General features: G+C 37.8%; 3 protein-coding genes, 1 long non-coding RNA gene and 1 pseudogene across 6 annotated transcripts; 4 read left to right on the top strand and 1 right to left on the bottom strand.

Moving 5' to 3' along the window:
- The first annotated feature begins 1,160 nt into the window (after positions 1-1,160).
- LOC117615530 lies at positions 1,161-1,556 on the top strand (annotated as a pseudogene).
- Positions 1,557-4,211: 2,655 nt separating this feature from the next.
- On the top strand, positions 4,212-5,423 carry LOC117615118 (transcription factor bHLH30-like). Its single transcript, XM_034344123.1, has 2 exons — positions 4,212-4,678; positions 4,778-5,423. Exons 1-2 carry the CDS (start codon positions 4,451-4,453, stop codon positions 5,264-5,266), a joined length of 717 nt encoding a protein of 238 aa, XP_034200014.1. The 5' UTR covers positions 4,212-4,450; the 3' UTR covers positions 5,267-5,423.
- Positions 5,424-5,705: 282 nt separating this feature from the next.
- LOC117616067 (beta carbonic anhydrase 5, chloroplastic-like) lies at positions 5,706-8,506 on the top strand. 2 transcript variants are annotated; one of them, XM_034345267.1, is made up of 10 exons: positions 5,706-5,837; positions 5,920-6,014; positions 6,132-6,187; positions 6,479-6,640; positions 6,715-6,763; positions 6,869-6,982; positions 7,081-7,134; positions 7,285-7,367; positions 7,476-7,578; positions 7,897-8,506. In XM_034345267.1, exons 1-10 carry the CDS (start codon positions 5,822-5,824, stop codon positions 8,095-8,097), a joined length of 933 nt encoding a protein of 310 aa, XP_034201158.1. In that variant the 5' UTR covers positions 5,706-5,821; the 3' UTR covers positions 8,098-8,506. The 2 variants fall into 2 exon arrangements, with proteins under 2 accessions (XP_034201158.1, XP_034201157.1); XM_034345266.1 differs by having other exon boundaries at positions 7,473-7,578.
- Positions 8,507-9,304: 798 nt separating this feature from the next.
- Positions 9,305-11,909, top strand: LOC117614670. Of its 2 annotated transcripts, XR_004583905.1 has the most exons (4): positions 9,305-10,017; positions 10,120-10,188; positions 10,313-10,468; positions 11,450-11,909. It is a non-coding gene; the product is annotated as an uncharacterized LOC117614670 (long non-coding RNA). The 2 variants fall into 2 exon arrangements; XR_004583904.1 differs by lacking the exon at positions 11,450-11,909 and having other exon boundaries at positions 10,313-10,666.
- A 3,728-nt stretch (positions 11,910-15,637) lies between these two features.
- Positions 15,638-16,786, bottom strand: LOC117619892 (cytochrome b561 and DOMON domain-containing protein At4g17280-like). The gene has a single exon (XM_034349952.1). It carries the CDS (start codon positions 16,784-16,786, stop codon positions 15,638-15,640), a length of 1,149 nt encoding a protein of 382 aa, XP_034205843.1.
- Between the last annotated feature and the right edge of the window lie 119 nt (positions 16,787-16,905).

Here is a 16,905-nt window from a genome sequence, read left to right as displayed (position 1 = left end):
AGGGTTTTTTCCAAGTGATGACAGGGAGAAAAGAGACAACACAGGCCATGCCATGGAAACTTTTCTCCAATTTTAGGGACCAAAATGATCAGATATATTGGTAGTGTAGTGTATTTAAGTTTTTGTTTGTGACCTTCATCATACTTTTCTCTACAGTTTGTTTGGGTGAAAATTGGCTATGGTCAATCAATTTCATGGCTTTAAAATCCACAACTATGCTTTTTGGGGTGAACAACAGTGTACCGAGGTTGCTCATTGCTTGGGAAACTTGGTGACATTTATTGATGGTTTTATTATGTTATGGAATGATGATCCTCCTTTACCCTAATGATTCTTAATGCTCGGTAAAATATCGTCTTAATATCTAGAAAAAAAATATTGTGGGATGCGTATTCAAATACAGTTGTGTCACAGTTAACGGGGGTAGTTGAGTGGAAAGGGCATTGACTTGCAGACCAATGGTCTCAAGTTTGAACCCAAATAACACCTTAATAATGTACATTCATGTCACCAATGACAAATTATTGCCCAACGTTGAACATATAAAGTAGAACATTTTCTTCAATTTTAAATGAATCTTGTTGAAACTTAAACAATATTTTAGCGTCATTAAATCATTTTTTTAAATTTTAGTGACCAAATAAGGGTTAAATGAGATTTCATGATTTGAAAAGACAGTTTACCCTTGAAAACTTCACACATGAACTAAGATTTGATAGACGTAACATAACGAAGTGATACATCCAAATTGTGCAACTTGACCTAAATTAAAAGATGCCCATGTCAATGGGGTTTAGTCCAGTTGAAAAAGACATTGACTTGCATATTAATAGTCTTAGATTTGAACCTTTTTGGCATATTGGCATGCATGCGAAAGCACCCCCTTCTCAAATGAGTTTTTATAAAAAAAATAGCCAAAATTTACGCCCAACTTTCATAAATGTCAGTTTTAAAAATAACCAAAAACTCAATTAAATAGGCTTAAATGCCCTCAAAACTAAAACCCACATAAATAAATAAAAGAAAGTCAATTAGACAAAGAAAAAATAAAATAAAATAGGAGAGTGCAACACAGAATCTATTTTGCTGCTATTATGCTCCCTTGTAACTGCGGGAAGAGAAATTAAGAAAGCTAGAGATGTAGACTCTAAAGTAACGACATGAGAAGGCTGTTTGGGATCAGTCTTGAAGGAGACATCAAGCTGCAAGCAATGCAAAACTCATCCTGCTCTTGTTGATGACATACTTTCTAAAATTCTAAGTCGTTTAACTGAAGACATGAAAGGGTTTAACTTTTTGATAAATTTGTAAATGTCACACTTGGAGAGAAAGACGAGTGGATCATGATAACACGATTACACTGTTGCTGACATATTTTGTGTTTCATGTAGTTCAATGGTGGGGTGGGAAATATGAGGCTGCAAGGGAGAAAAGCCAGAAGTAGTATAAAGAAGGGAAATTTGTCCTTGAGACATTCCATACTCTTGGTCCTGATGGAAGCAACTACTTTAACTCTGGAAACCCAGATTGGTGGAAGCGATGTTGATGATGCCTGATTGATCAAACATTCAGGAAATTGCACTTAGTTAAAATGTATATTCTTTGCTACCATGTTTTTCTTATTATCACATTTTGATTGATTTTTCTTAGTCGATAATGCAATCTAGGGTCCTAGGTTATTTCTATTGTCATCTCCAATTGTTTAGAACCTTGCCATTTTTGATGACCAATAAGTTCTTAAAGAAAAAAAGAAAAAAAAACAAAGGTTGTCTACTTCTGATTTGCTATGTTTGGTGTTATCTTCTTCAGTCGATGCTTGAAAAGGCAGCAAGTGGAGATGTCTATTTGGCATAGTAGTCGAATCATATGCTTGGATATGAAATCAAGTTTTCTTGGCATATTCTTTAATATATATATATTGTCTGACTGACTTTTATTTATTTATGTGAATTTTAGTTTTGAGAGCATTTATGTCTATTTAAGTAAGTTTTTAGCTATTTTTGAAAGTTTTTATAAAAACTGACATTTATAAAAGTAGAGGATAAATTTTAACTATTTTTTATTAATAGAAAGGCCGGCATAAACATTTTAAATAAAACAAAAAGGCTAAAGATTTAGACTCCTTACTTTAGTGCCAAAATAAAAGATATAAAATTATTAAAGAGACCATATTATTACCACACACATTGTGTATTATGTATCTAATAGTGAGGAGATATACCCTACCTCCATTAGAAAGTTATATCACCATATGTGGTACAATAATTTGGTCTATAATGTGGTACAATAACCTAATCTCCCTAGCATACTGTAACGATAAGAATAAAGAAAAAAAAAATCTAAAATTAATTAGTGCCTTATCAAAATTAACAAGCATTTGTGCCTTTTTGGGTTATGGGGAGAGTGTAGAGGTTCATCACTTGGAGGTAACAGAAAAGAAAGGGAAGAGAAGAGGAGAGAGAGAGAGAGAGCAAAATGAGGAAAAGGTTGGGAGAAAGTGTAACAAAGGGCAAGAAAAGCAAGAACTGAAACTGGAAAGTGAAGGCGAAGGCAAAAGAGGTTGTCGGCTAATGATGTCGCTGCTGTCACCTTTGATTCTTCTAAAAAAAGCTGTTGCCGCCGCCGTTAATAGTTTCATTATTACGTACGAATTATAGCTTTGGCCCCCTTCCTTCCTTCCTCTGAAAATGATATTTGATTCGCTTTGTGTTATATATGTGTTTCCTCTTTTTAAATTTTGAGTTTAATATTAATGGTTTTTTTCCTTACAACAAAGCTACATCACTGTAAAAACGAAGATAAAAACTATTAAACCAAATATGCATTGCTCGTTCAGATAAAATATTTTCTTCATCACAATTATGACATTAATTTTGTAAGATTATGTGGGTTAGATAATGGGTTTTACAAATGTTTGCATCATATCTGACCGGCCTTTTATGTCATGACACGTGGAAAAGACCTGATACCAAGCAAGGCACAGAAGCCCACGCTGACCAATTTGGCATTACAATCGGTAGTCGCCCCTCGACACCACTTACTGATTCTACATCAATTAGGGCCCAAGTGCCCACACTGACCAGCCCAGCCTTACAATCGGTTGGTGCCCTCGACACCCACGACCAATTCCACACTGGCCGGCCAAGTCGCATAGGTTCTCAATCGACAGTCGGCAGGTACCCTCGGCATCCTCTACTGATTCAACCTCCCATAAGGTATCTTATAGGAATCTCTCAGGTTCCTTACTAATATATTCGCTAGGACATGTGGCAGTCTTCTAGGCTACTCCTACGAGCCCCACATCGAAAATTTACACCAAGAGGACACCCTAATACCTCTATAAATAGAACCCCTTGCCTCCAAGGTACAAGGTAACAACTACTTGACACTTATCCCCTTATTTTATCAATAGCTAACTCCTCTCTTCTTCGGCTAACTTTAGCATCGGAGGGCCTTTGGCTGGCACCACACCGGTGTCTTAGGTCTTACCTACTGCTCTTCCCTTCCCTCTCTCTCTCTCTCTCTCTCTCTCTCTCTCTCTCTCTCTCTCTCTCTTTGCAGATAATCCTCAGCTTGCCGAAGAGAAGTGCTTACTGAATGCAAATCAGATCACACCTCATCTTTAAGTTTTAGCCCACTACTGATCATCTAGTTTTGAGCACCGACAACAAATTCATTACAAGTTAAACTTTTGTTAACTTTAATGTGATTTTACTAAAGCTCAAAAGTTACTTCTTCTTGACTTCGAAAAAACTAAAGTTGATTAAGTCTTGGATTCGATCTCCTCCCAAATGTGTAAATTCGCAAGAAAAGTATTACTACGTTAACCTTTATTTGTTAACTTATAAGCGATTTCATTTTAATCACAATATGACATGTTTATTTTTTTGGGTGGATAATACAATGTAACATGCTTGAACTTTCAAATAATAATAAAATTGACATACTTGGTAACATGGACATGTCACACGGATTCTTTAACAATATTCCCTTGGTCCCCTTCCAAACCTGTCCCCTTCTTTCACTCTTTTTGCCCTTTCTCCAAGTTTCTAGTCCTGCCTCGATCCACGTTTTCCATGTTCTTTCTTTAATTTCCTTTTATTTATCTAAATAATCTATATTCATTGTTCGCTTGTTTAAAATTTAAAATTTTATTTATTTATTATCTCATCAACCCATCAGCGGTAAATAAATAAAAAAGTAAAAACCAAGTCAAATAACTCACTGTTTTTCTTGTTCACTTCACTTCCAACTCCTACTTGCTCTTCTTCCTCTCACTTCCTCTCTTCTTCTTCTTCTTCTTCTTCTTCAAACCCATCTCTCTCTCTCTCTCTCTCTCTCTCTCTCTCTCTCTTAAGTACACCCCAGTTCCCTATAACTACACCTACCCAACAAAACCCAACTCTTCTTATTCTCAAACACTTGATTTTCATTACGAGAGAAAAAAAAAATGCTTCCTTTCCTGAGCTGGTCTGATCAAAATCACTACGCACACGACCCGTCGCTGGTCAACCTGATGGACGGCGCAGATTCCATCCTGAGCCCAGCAGCCTCCATGACCGAGACCTCCAGGTCAGCAGAAGCATCCAAGAGCCACAAGGAAGCCGAGAGGAGACGCAGGCAGCGTATCAACACCCACCTCTCCACCCTCCGCACTCTCCTCCCCAACACCACCCGGGTGAAAAAACCAAAACCATACTCCCTTTCTCGTTATTTCGATTTAAATATAGGGGCATTATGGTAATTGTACTCAGCGTGATTTTAATTTTATCCGCAGACGGACAAGGCGTCGTTGCTAGCGGAGGTGGTGCAGCACGTGCGGGAGCTGAGGAGGCAGGCTGGTGACCTTGCGCGACAGGACGGGGGCTCGTGCTGCGGCGGCACCACCGGTTCGGAGCCCTGGCCGTTTCCGGGCGAGTTGGACGAGGCCACGGTGAGCTATTGCGACGGCGAGGCGAGGCTTCTGAAGGCGACGCTGTGTTGCCAGGATAGGCCGGGTCTGAACCGGGACTTGATCCAGGCGATCCGGTCCGTTCAGGCCAGGGCGATCCGGGCCGAGATGATGACTGTTGGGGGGCGGACCAAGAATGTGGTTGTGATGCAATGGGCCGGCGGTGGCGGGGAGGAGGAGGTGTGGGCTTTGAAGCGGGCTTTGAAGGCTGTGGTGGAGAATCGGGCCTCGGGTTCTGGGCCGGGTCGGTTGGTTTTGGGGAATAAACGAGCTCGGGTTTATGGGTCGGTTTATGAGGATGAGAATGAATATTAAGGAAGTGTGAGGGCAAAAAGGGAAACTCATATTTTGGGTTGGTGTACAGAAACCTGGATCCTGGATTACATGGAATAAAATCAGTAGGATTTTTTTGTTTTTTGTTTTTTGTTTTTGGGTTTATATATATATACTGAGATCAGATTTTTTATTCTTCTCCTCTTTGAGGAAAAAAAGAAGCAGACTGAAACAATCAAACAATAACCTCTTATGTCTAGTTTAAATTTTAAATTGTAATATATGATTAATTTTAAATTTTAAATTTTTTTTTATGATTTCAAATAAGATTATTGATTTATGTCAATTTAAAAATTCAGAATTTTCTTTTTCAGATTCTAAATTTATTTTTCCCATTCAAAAACCATGTAGTTCCAAGTAGGCATATCCACGTCACTTTACAAACTCTGGATGACTACAGGTCGGGATTGGATAAGATTCAAGCCTTTTTCTATATTGTATTCACGTTTCATTATAATAAAAAAATAAAAAATTATTTCTTGAACTAAAAACTCATCTTTTTGGACCGACCACATGTGAAGGCGGGAACGAACAGAGATGGTCTTCCCAATCCGTAAGTATTATCAGAAACCAACCAACCAACTTGCCTGTATATCATTAAACTCATGAATCTTTGTTTGTTTTCACAATTGCAGGCTCAAAAGCTCGTCGGATTCTTTCAACAATGGCAGCTGTAAGACCTTCCTCAACCTGTAGCAATTACAGAAGAAAATCCTCTGCCTCAATCCTGGTACTTGTTTCAAGCTCTCAATAATATATATATATATATATATATATTTATTTATTATCAAATCGGTTGCCTCACTGATACCCAGATTTTGTTTCTTTAATATGTGAAAATTCCTAGACAAATTCTGCAGAAGTTGAACAAGGAACCCATGTAGAATTACTGCCTTCAGTCAAGTAATTATATCTTCCAATCATTGCTCTTTGATATCAATTATTGTGCTTGAAATGTTACATTAATTTTTTTTTTACCTCATAACCTCTATTATTTTAGTTCCATGTTTGAATATCTGGATCACAAGAAATATGATTTAATCTGTCTTTATTGAAAAGAGGAAATTCATTTTCACCCAAAAAAGAAAACAGAAATTCATGACTAGGGAAACTCTTGAATTTTAATATTATAGATATATTATGATACCACTAAGAGCTCCACCATAACTGCTATGATCTGCCGTCTTTTTGCAGAAGACACCCAGTTAGAAGGCTGGAGGCTTCAAATGATTCCATGGAACTTGCCCATGAATGTTCAAATTGTGAAGGAGAAAATGTGTCAAAAGCTAATAATGGGCCTGACTTGTTTGGTGAGATGAAAGAGAGATTTCTGAGTTTTAAGAAGCACAAATTTTTGTAAGTAGCAATTAAATGTTACACACAACTTGATTGCATATTGGTCTGTATCGTAATTATAATATATTGAACAGGAAAGAGTCAGAGCATTTCCAAACTCTAGCTCAAGCTCAAGCACCCAAGGTAATTATACAAATTTAATTTTTATCTTGTTTTTAATACTTCTTGCTTCTGTTCAGCTTGAAATTGGACAGTTCCATATAAATAAACTTACAAGTTCAAAAACAGTTCATGGTGATTGCTTGTGCAGACTCTAGGGTATGTCCCTCTAACATCCTAGGCTTTCAACCTGGAGAAGCATTCATGATTAGAAACGTAGCAAACCTTGTTCCCCCTTTTGAGGTATATATTAAGCGTTCGCTTCCCTGAGTCCTGACATATTACCTCAAGTCTGAAATATAAACTAACAAATCCTTCTAAACAACCCTTGTCTTTTGCAGAATGGAGCATCAGAAACTAATGCTGCCCTTGAGTTTGCAGTAAATACTCTTGAAGTATGTCATCTTGCTCTTGAATCTGTTTCAACCTGTGTGTTTATGTATAACTTAACTGTGCTTTGCTTAAAATCGGAATCCATCTCCAAATTCGGGGTTATGGAGCTAGCGACCTTGAAAATTGATCAAAATGTTTATGGCTGACTTCAGGTTAAGAATATATTAGTCATTGGCCACAGTAGCTGTGCAGGAATTGAGACTCTCATGAGAATGCAAGATGATGGTGATTCAAGGTTTCTTAACAATTGATCCTTTCTCACTTTTGTTCACATGGTATTTTCAGGACATCAATTTTCTTTAAATGCTGCAATTTTTTTTTTCTGTGATTCTGCTTTCAGTAGCTTAACTCATAGTTGGGTTATCAATGCCAAAGTTGCCAAACTAAGAACAAAAGCTGTTGCACCACACCTTAGCTTTGATCAGCAATGCAGACACTGTGAGAAGGTACTCCTTGAGTCCTTTTCACTTGATACTCTTCTTAGGCTTATTTACTTGTGATTAATTTCTAAAAGAAAGGTTTTAAACGTCTCCTAAAATGCGGCCAATAGATTGTTTCTAACTAATGGCGATTCAACAAAACAGATTCTATTGAGAGTGTGAATCCCAGGACGGGGAATTAAAAGTATTGCCTTAGAATATTAAAAGATTCATGCAATTTCCACTCGTTACCAATTGGTTTTGGATTTGATAAAAAAAGATATAGAGCAAGTCTTTAAATGTGGTCATCCTTGGGGTATTATAAAATTTTTCATTCTATTACAGGAATCAATCAATAGTTCATTATTGAATTTACGGACATACCCATGGATAGAAGACAGAGCAAAGAAAGAGATGCTCTCTCTTCATGGAGGATATTATGATTTCTTGAGGTGTACGTTTGAGAAATGGACTCTTGATATGAATGGTACCAGACCTGTAGGAGGAGGCAAATACTTGGACGAAGATCGAGAACTTTGGGGCTAAATTTCTTGCTTCTTCCATTAAATATAATTATTATTATTAATTATGGGGAGAAAGTGTAAGGGGGTGGGGTAAATCACATCATAACTTGCATGTTGTAACTTTTTTTTTTTTTTTTTCCTTATGTAGTAAAAACTAAAGATCAAACGGGATGTAGCTTAGTAGAAAAAGGGTCTTGACTTGCAGACTAGTTGTCTCAGGTTCGAATTCACGTAGTACATTGGTAGTGTGTGCGTGTGTGAGAGAAACTTCCCTCCCCCTTACAATTTAGACTACCCCTTATATTTAAAAAAAGAACTAAAGATGAAACCATTTGCATAGCCGCATTGCGTGCTTGTACTCACTACACATTTGCATGTACCCGAATGTAATTTAATTCTGACCAAACAATTGTTTTAAGGGAGATTCACTAGTATGCCTAATATGGCTTTGTGATACTAGGCATCTTATCTCTATTTGTATATATAAAGGGATAAAGTTCAAATAAAATCTCTTGCCACGCACATAGCATTGCTTTCAATAATACCACCCAAAAAAAAAAAAACACAACTACATGAGTCTTATTACTGCAAAAGAAGATTGGGGAGTGGTAGTTGATTGGCTTTAGGGACCTGCAGCCAGGCAGCACTACGGGACCTGTAGGTGTTAATGATAAACTGCTTATTTGTTCAAGAAGGATCATAGCTAATGCTTTATAGTTCTACTTGTTGGAAGTTTGAATGAAATTCAAGGATTTTTGTCCCACATTAGTAGAAAGATGGAAAAGTGAAGTCTTCGTAAGTGTGGTAGTCCTACACTTAGTGATTGGAAGTTGGGTCAAGAAGAAGCCAATTCGGCTTCATATTCGATTTGGATATTAAACATTACTCACCATATAGTTAATTACTATTTATTAAGTAATATAATTTATGGAGTTAATTAAAATAATTAATATTAATTACTCACCAAAAAAACTATTTATTGACCTAAAGAAACTAATATTATTTTTTTAAAAAGAAAATTATACACATTTGAATTGTAAATAGTATTTCCGCGCGGCTGCTATACTCGATAAATAAATCTATTTAAAGAATTGTAAATAGTATTTCCACGCGGCTGCTATACTCGATAAATAAATCTATTTAAAGAGTATATGCCTAGATATATCCGAATATTTTAAAAGTATAGCCGTTCGGCTGAACTATTTACACGTATTAAACAGTATAGCTGCCCGGCTATACGCTTTCAGTAAATTTGAATGTTTACAGAGTATAGCCACGCGGACACAGAGCACAGAACTCGTCACCAAAACCATCAGTTGATTGGCTATAGAGGACTCGAACTCGTCACTACGAACGTCTAGGGCACAGAGCAAGCCCGTTCCAGGTTTCGAGCAGTTTCGAAAAATCGGCCTAGGCGCTAGGCTGGAGGACACCGACGCCAAGGAGTTAGCCGGCGCCTAGGCGGCCTGGGAGGATCTAGGAGGCCTGGGCTGATCTAGGCTGCCTGGGCGGGTCGTGTCCTTTTTTTTTCCAAATGAAGACAGACGAAGCTTGCACTCGCAGAGGAATGTGGTTCGTGAGTGATATGAAGAGGCAGAGAAACGAACACGAAGCTTGCACTCGCAGTCCAATCTACAAAATTGAAATACTCGGTCTTGAGCCTCTCTCTCAACTCAAGCTTCGATTTTTTATCTTCGGTTTCGGCTGCTGCGTTGATTCTATTTTTTTGTGCTTTTCTGTTATTGAAGTTCGCAACCTTACATGAACATCCAAGACAGTTTCTTGATATGCCAGAAGAAGCCCAGCAGATGGTTCTTTAACCTGAGGCACACCTTGCCGTTTGGCATTGGATTACACCATGCCGGTCTGAATGAGAAAGATAGATATCTGGTTGAGGAGCTTTTTGCAAACAACAAGATTCAGGCATTTCTGTTTTACCTCAGTAAGCATGAGTCTTTCCTGAAAAACACATTAGGAAAAGAGAATATAAAAAAGATCATTTTCTAACTCTATATACTGATTAGGCATATGTATTAAATTATAGGTATTGGTTTGTACCAGCACATTGGCATGGGGTGTAAACCTTCCTGGTCATCATCTGATCATTATTAAGGTAATGCAAAATTTGTGTGGTATCTTTTTCATTTGGTTCCTATATTTACAAAGGTTTCTAGCATGAGTATATTGCAGCAGCTGTTCTTCAGGACAAATTTACGTTAGTGTTGATTCTCTTGCAGGGAACAGAATATTATGATGGGAAAACAAGGAGAGATTTTGATTTTCCAATATCAATCACAGATATATTGCAAATGATGGTTTTGGTCACACATGACCATATGGAATGACAAATGGGATAATGGAGCCGATTGGGAGATATGTGTAGCTCTGAAAAGGTGATCCTATAACTTGCTTCAAGAGAGAGAGAGGATTTGTAGTTGTATTAACTATTGCTGGTGCGAAGGAGCAAAGGTGACGTGTATATAGTGTGTGAGAAGGAGGAAAGGTGACATAAAATAAGGAAAGGCATAAGAAATGAGGGGTTTATTTCGTGTGGAATGAAAGGAAGGGATAGAAAACTGTGTTTCTGTTGTTGAGAGGGAATGAGAGATTTATAATTCCTGGTGGTCTTGGTTGGGGTAAAGAAAAGGAAAAGATAAATTAGTCGTCAACACGCATGCAGGGAGAGGTCGGTTAGTGGAGGGAGGCGCATTGGCATTGCTCACCCATGCCTTTCTGCTTTATTGATTTCTTTCTAGTACTAGAAGCCTAATGTTATTGTCTAATAAAGTCACATAGAAAATCCTTACATCTTCTGCTCTGCAACTACTTTAGACTATGTGAATGAGTTTGATATTGAGGAAAGAAAGAAAGCACACCTAACCCAGCAAGCTGGCCCCTAGATTTGGCCTTCTCTCAGTGGTCCATTTTAAACTAGTTGTTATATTCTCTCTGGCTCTGCTAGATTTAACTGAACTCTTTGAGATGATAAGATAGAGGGCTCTTGGAAGTGAAAGCAAAGCTAGCTAGGCTGCAGTGCAGATACCCTTTTGTTGCTGATGGAGGAAAGAGGTAATTGATCCCATCCCATGAACAACAACTTACAACTTACAAGTTTCAAGTAAGAGGAGGCAAGTGGAACCATTTAATTCTTTCTATCTGCAGCAGCATGGTGTGTTGTCTGGTCAAAGTGGGGGCATAAAAAAACTGGTATTAGTTTTAGGAGTGCAGAGAAGAGATCAAAGAAAGATGGCGTGGACCCCATATATTTATGGAAAGTGGTCACCTTCTCTCCAATTTCATTCTTCTTTTCTTGCTTTCAATTTGCACCGCTGAGTGTTAAATATAATTTTTAATGATGGATGGTGATATGGTAGGAGCTAGGTTTTAATGCTTGTGGAAGAGATGTGGGTAGCTCTGGCTTTGATGCTGGTAAAAGAGGCTGGTTGTTCTCTCTGCTTACTCTTGTAATTGGGCTCATGAAAGTGGGTCTGAGTTTTGGTGTCCCCAAGAAGACCAAAACTTCCACTCTTTGATCTCTCAACGGGCCTTATAGACACTTGTAACCATCCACACAATAACTTGCTCAGCAAGCCCCATGTATGTTTCTGGCGTGGGCCTACTTAAGTGTGTTGGGTGGTTTAACATTGAAAAATGTATTAGCTTGCACATAGTTATTTGACATTTGCTTGGCATGACATGCACACTATTTGATCATGTATAAAAAAAAAATTTGTATATTCATTTGGGAATAAATTCCTGAAATACAGCTTGGATTAGCATGTGACAACTTTTGGACGTTATATTAGGCTATAAATATTCTTGGGCTTCTCTTGATATTTTGGGCCTGAACAATAAGGAAAAAATCTCTAGTTTTGCTTCAATAGCTGGTGAAATAATCTATGTATACTAACTAGGATGTTATATTTTTATAAAAGTTGATATAAATTCAATTTTTCATTGAGAAATTGAGTTTAATCCTCGAATTTGGCGACTTTGATACAAGTCCTTTGACTTTTGTGCCACATATGATTACATTCCTTTTTAAATATTTTCTAATGTATTTTTATTTTTATTTTTAAAAAAATCATTTTTTTGTTTCAATGTTGCCCCTTATGCCTTGAATCGAGTAATAGTAATTTATGTGATAATATTTATCTACTTATGATTTTTGTCATTGAATAGAAAAGAAAAATATCACAATCACATCCCAGAGAGCATTTAAATAAAAACCTTTATCTCATTCTCTTTCCGACCTGCTGTGCCACCCCCACTGTGCCAACCCACCTCTCTCACCCCTCCCTAACTGTACCAAACATAAAGCTTCCAAAAGAAAATCCGTGGCAAAAATGTAAACTAAATATCATGATATTTCCTAAGATGCACTTCTCCTATGAACAGTCAGTTGCATACCTCAAGAGCTGTTCTCCCACTTCTTCTTCACATCAGCAGCCTTCATTGCAGCAAGCAATTCCTTTTTCTTGGGGACCATTTTGATGTCAATTTTGATGTAAGATACGGAAAATCTCTTGAAATTCATTTGGCATAGCATGGTGCTTGATGGATGACTGCATGTCTATTTTGGCCCAATTTGCTTGAGCCTTTATTTTACATGTTTTTGGGGAAGCAAATACAGTAGCACATGACTTATTGGTAACAAATTTTATTTTTGTTCACCCTATGGTAGAGGTATATTACATACTCTTGTAGATATATTATCATATGGTGTAGGTATATTGTTTTCTTGCCTATTGCATGGTATATATATATATATATATATATATATATATGTATTTTTCATATTTTCGACAACACATAATAGTATTTTATGTACCTTTTTTTTTTTTTTAATAGGTAGCATACAATTTTTATTTGTCTATTTTTGTATCTAAATTATAGGTGGTCTTCTTATTTATGTTCCAAACTTATAGGTAGTCTTTTAATTTATGTTTCTGACTTATAGGTAACACGATTTATCACTAAGTTTTTTCCATTGCTAATAATAACACTATTTACCTGTATGTTAGGTACATAATTTCATGTGGGTGCTTGCCTGAGTAATTGGTATAATATGTGGATTTTCACTATCATGAATTAAATTAAATTATATCCATATATTAGGTAAATATTACCAAGGAAAGAATTGAAAATTTAAATTATGAAATTCAATTACGAGGAAATAATGCATTAAATTTAGATTTTCAATGTGTTTTCTTTATTTACTCCCATGGGTAAATCGAACAAAAAGGTAATAAAAGTCAAAGAACTTACATCTAAAACCAAAAACGCGTGGACTAAATTCAATGACAGCTAATCATTTTGGACTTAGATATAAGAACCCTTATATTTTCTACTCACAGATTCTTAAAAGGAGCTTCAAGCATTGATCAACACTTCTACTCAACACCATTTAAGAAAAATATACTTGTAAGTATCCAAAGTTGTTATTGTCAAAATTATTGCTAGAGTGATTGTCTTGCAATTCCTATTGGAAATGGCAGACGGTACCCGTAACACTAGTTTTAGAGGCATAGCCGTGCGGCTATACTCTTTAAATATATTTGAATATTTTAAAGGTATAGCCGCCCGAATGTATCCAGGGTTTAGCTCTGATAATCCTTTTCCATGTAAACAAACAAAAAAATTGCAAAATCAGAAACATACGGTAAATTGGACGCCATGGTAGCCACGGATAGAGGACTCGAACTCGTCACTACGAACGTCTAGGGCACAGAGCAAGCCCGTGCCAGGTTTCGAGCAGTGTTCGAAAAATCGGCCTCGGCACTAGGCGGGAGGACACCGACGCCAGGGAGTTAGGCGGCCTGGAAGGATCTAGGCGGCGCCTAGGCGGCCTGAAAGGATAAAGGTGGCCTGGGAGGATCTAGGAGGCGTCTAGGCGGCCTGGGAGGATCTAGGTGGCCTGGGTGGGTCGTGTCCATAGTTATAATCAACTTAGGCATGCATAGTTTTCCAAAAATTTACTAGCAGCAAAACAGAGAAAAGACGCGAATCATGGAGAGTTACCAATCCTTCGATCTGAACAACTCTGAGAGGGGAAGCAACCTCTTCTGTCGCTGCCACCTGAAGAGAGGATCTTGCCACCGTTGTAAAATCAACAAAACAAAACCAAATTTTCACAAAGAAGAAAAACAAACGCATTCAAATTTACAGATAAAAATACAGATAGAGAATTGTACGAACGGGTTGCCATGTTGTAATTTCACGGAGAGAGCAAAAGAAGAGAAGAGAGACAGAGCAATAGTATAAGATGGGAAGCTTTGTCTCTCACGGGTGCGGAGGAACCTCTGTGTATGGTGAATGTGAAGATGATTGCTAAACCCTAGTTGTCGAAGGACTGGAAAATTGGGCCTTGCTCACCCATGCCTTTCTGCTTCATTGATTTCTTTCTAGTATTAGAAGCCTAATGTTACTGTCTAATAAAGTCACTTAGAAAATCCTTGCATCTTCTGCTCTGCAACTACATGCCTATAAATTTATTTATTCATTTAAATATTTTGACTGTACAAGTGGAATAGCACTGTAGGGGTGGACGCTACTTTAGACTATGTGAATGAGTTTGATATTGAGGAGGAGGTAATAGTACGGGCCAATGAAATCTTCTTCAACAGATTCAAAGAAAATTTTGGTTGAAAATTTTGTACACCTTATTTTGGAGGCTTGCAGTGTAGATATGCATAGTCCTTATGGCTTTGGTGATGTCAAAAGAAGCATACATAATTGTTTATTCCAATTCTGGAATGAAGGGGAAGACACCTTCAACTAGTTTTAGCCTTTTAATTAATTAGTTACTGGCAAAAGAGAGATAAAACAATAATTCTGAGCCGGCAAAAACAGTAATTAATTAGTTACTGGGCAAAATCTTATCTGTGTTTGAGTGGGTTTGCCTAAGTTCTTGTTTTTGTTTACGAATTTCATAGCAAGTGTTACTGGTATGGTGTTTGGTTGGTGGGAAAGCCTAGGAATTGAAGGGGTTGGTTTTCTTTTGGGTGGACTGGGGAGCAAGCAAATTTTAACAATTCTGAGCTGGGATTTTAGGTTTTTATTTACATGCATCAAGTTTTAATATTTGTAGTATGTAGTGGTTGGATTTTACATGCATAATCTTGCGTTTTAATTATCTGTGGATGTGTGAAGTGGGTGAACAAAGGCCGTCCTTTGTAACTTCGGCCATAGTTTTTTTCTTACACAGAATCCAATAAACTATTTTAATCCAATTCGTGCGTATTGTTTAATTATGTGAAAGTTTTCATATTTTCTGCGAGGTTCATGTTTGTTGCAGGTTGGTGACATCATTAGCAGGTTTGAGAAGATGGCTTCTATTTGAAGGTAATTTCCCACCAACGATGTTAAAATAGTTAAAATAAATTTATAGGTATTGGTCGACATTCGTAAATCATCAAATTGAGACGTACTTTAACAAAAACAAAAAATATTAGATATGATCCTTGAAATTAAAAATGAGTATACAAATACAAAGTGTAAATAACTAACACGAAAAATAAGTAAATACAATTGTAAAGCTAATTATCACTTCTTACACTACCTTAAACTACACTCGTGTCATCCTTATTTTGTTCTGCAGCTTGATCGGTCTTCCTTATCAAAATTAGAAACCATGCGCGTGCTTCTAACACTGCAGCAACACAACCCAAAACACCGATGGTGATAAGATATGAAAATTTCCACCATTTTCCTGGCTGAAGCATATCAAATCCTTTTAGGATGTTGACAATGCCGAGAATGATTGTTCCATAACCGACCAAGTAGTGAAACCAGTTCCAGAAAACTCTCTTCTTGTCTGTCTTGTTGGGCCTCAAACCCAAAGCAACCAACACCTGAAGTGTTGCAAGAGCAAAAAGAGTGATGCCTATGCATCGGTGTCCTTTATATTCAACCCCTGAAGATTTATGGCCGAGCCAAAGCCCGGTTGCGAACCCAGCAACTCCACCAAAATATCCCAGCATCTGACACGCCCTATGAACATGAAACCATGCTGGATCAGCAGCCTTGAAATGCCTCGCCACAATAGCCCCAACGGGCATCAGAATGCCCCAACTGATGGCATTAATAATTCCATGAGAAATCTTCACTCTGAATACAGAACTCGTTCCCCTCCTGACTGTTTCCACTTTCCCGGAAAGAAAATCCAGAGTTCCAAAGGACTGAACGTTTGGTCCGGACACGGAGTGCATCTGCGCTGTGTTTTCGGACAAAGGTCCTTGCTGCCAAACATGGTTGACGACACTGACGTTGTTGGGAAGGCCTACGGTGGCGAAGATGACGATCTGGTTGTTCTCGTACACGGCGGAGACATCAAACAGAGGGAAGCTGAGATTTCCTTGCTCCAAACGAGTTCCATAGCTCTTGATCGGGGCCGAGTAAACGGACATAGCTCCGTCTGTTCTCTTGAAAGCCACGATAGCTTGGGAGCCCACCATGCCAGTGGAGGTTGGGTTTATGGCCCATGCAACCCATCTGGAGTCGCTCACCACGGCTTGTGCGAACGCCAGGTCGACGGTGCCTTTGGAGGGGTAATAATTCCAGTGTATCGTGGAGTTCAAAATCGGTAGATTATGGCACGCGGCAAAGGTCTTTTGGTTGAAGGCTTGGGGCGTGCAAGCTTGTTGTGACATGGTGACGAAAACTGAGCTAAATATGAGAGATGCGAAAAACAGACACTTGTAAAAAGCCATGGGATCGGAAGAACTTGGTTTTGAAAGGATGGGTTTCTGTTCATTGTGTTTTTGTATTTGATTTGATGTATCTATATATAGTGACATTTGTATCCTTTCCTAACGAGGAAAGGAAACAA

The sequence above is a fragment of the Prunus dulcis genome, chromosome 1 (genome assembly GCF_902201215.1).
Source record: "Prunus dulcis chromosome 1, ALMONDv2, whole genome shotgun sequence".
In the NCBI taxonomy this organism is placed as follows: domain Eukaryota; kingdom Viridiplantae; phylum Streptophyta; class Magnoliopsida; order Rosales; family Rosaceae; genus Prunus; species Prunus dulcis.
This window is presented reverse-complemented; position numbering and strand designations above follow the sequence as displayed.

Coding starts and splice junctions, on each gene's coding strand:
- LOC117615118 (XM_034344123.1), top strand. CDS start 4,451: ATGCTTCCTTTCCTGAGCTGGTCTGATCAAAATCACTACGCACACGAC. Junction 4,679..4,777: donor TCCTCCCCAACACCACCCGG/GTGAAAAAACCA, acceptor TTTTATCCGCAG/ACGGACAAGGCGTCGTTGCT.
- LOC117616067 (XM_034345266.1), top strand. Junction 6,188..6,478: donor GAATTACTGCCTTCAGTCAA/GTAATTATATCT, acceptor GTCTTTTTGCAG/AAGACACCCAGTTAGAAGGC. Junction 7,368..7,472: donor CAAGATGATGGTGATTCAAG/GTTTCTTAACAA, acceptor TTCTGCTTTCAG/TAGCTTAACTCATAGTTGGG.
- LOC117619892 (XM_034349952.1), bottom strand. CDS start 16,786: ATGGCTTTTTACAAGTGTCTGTTTTTCGCATCTCTCATATTTAGCTCA.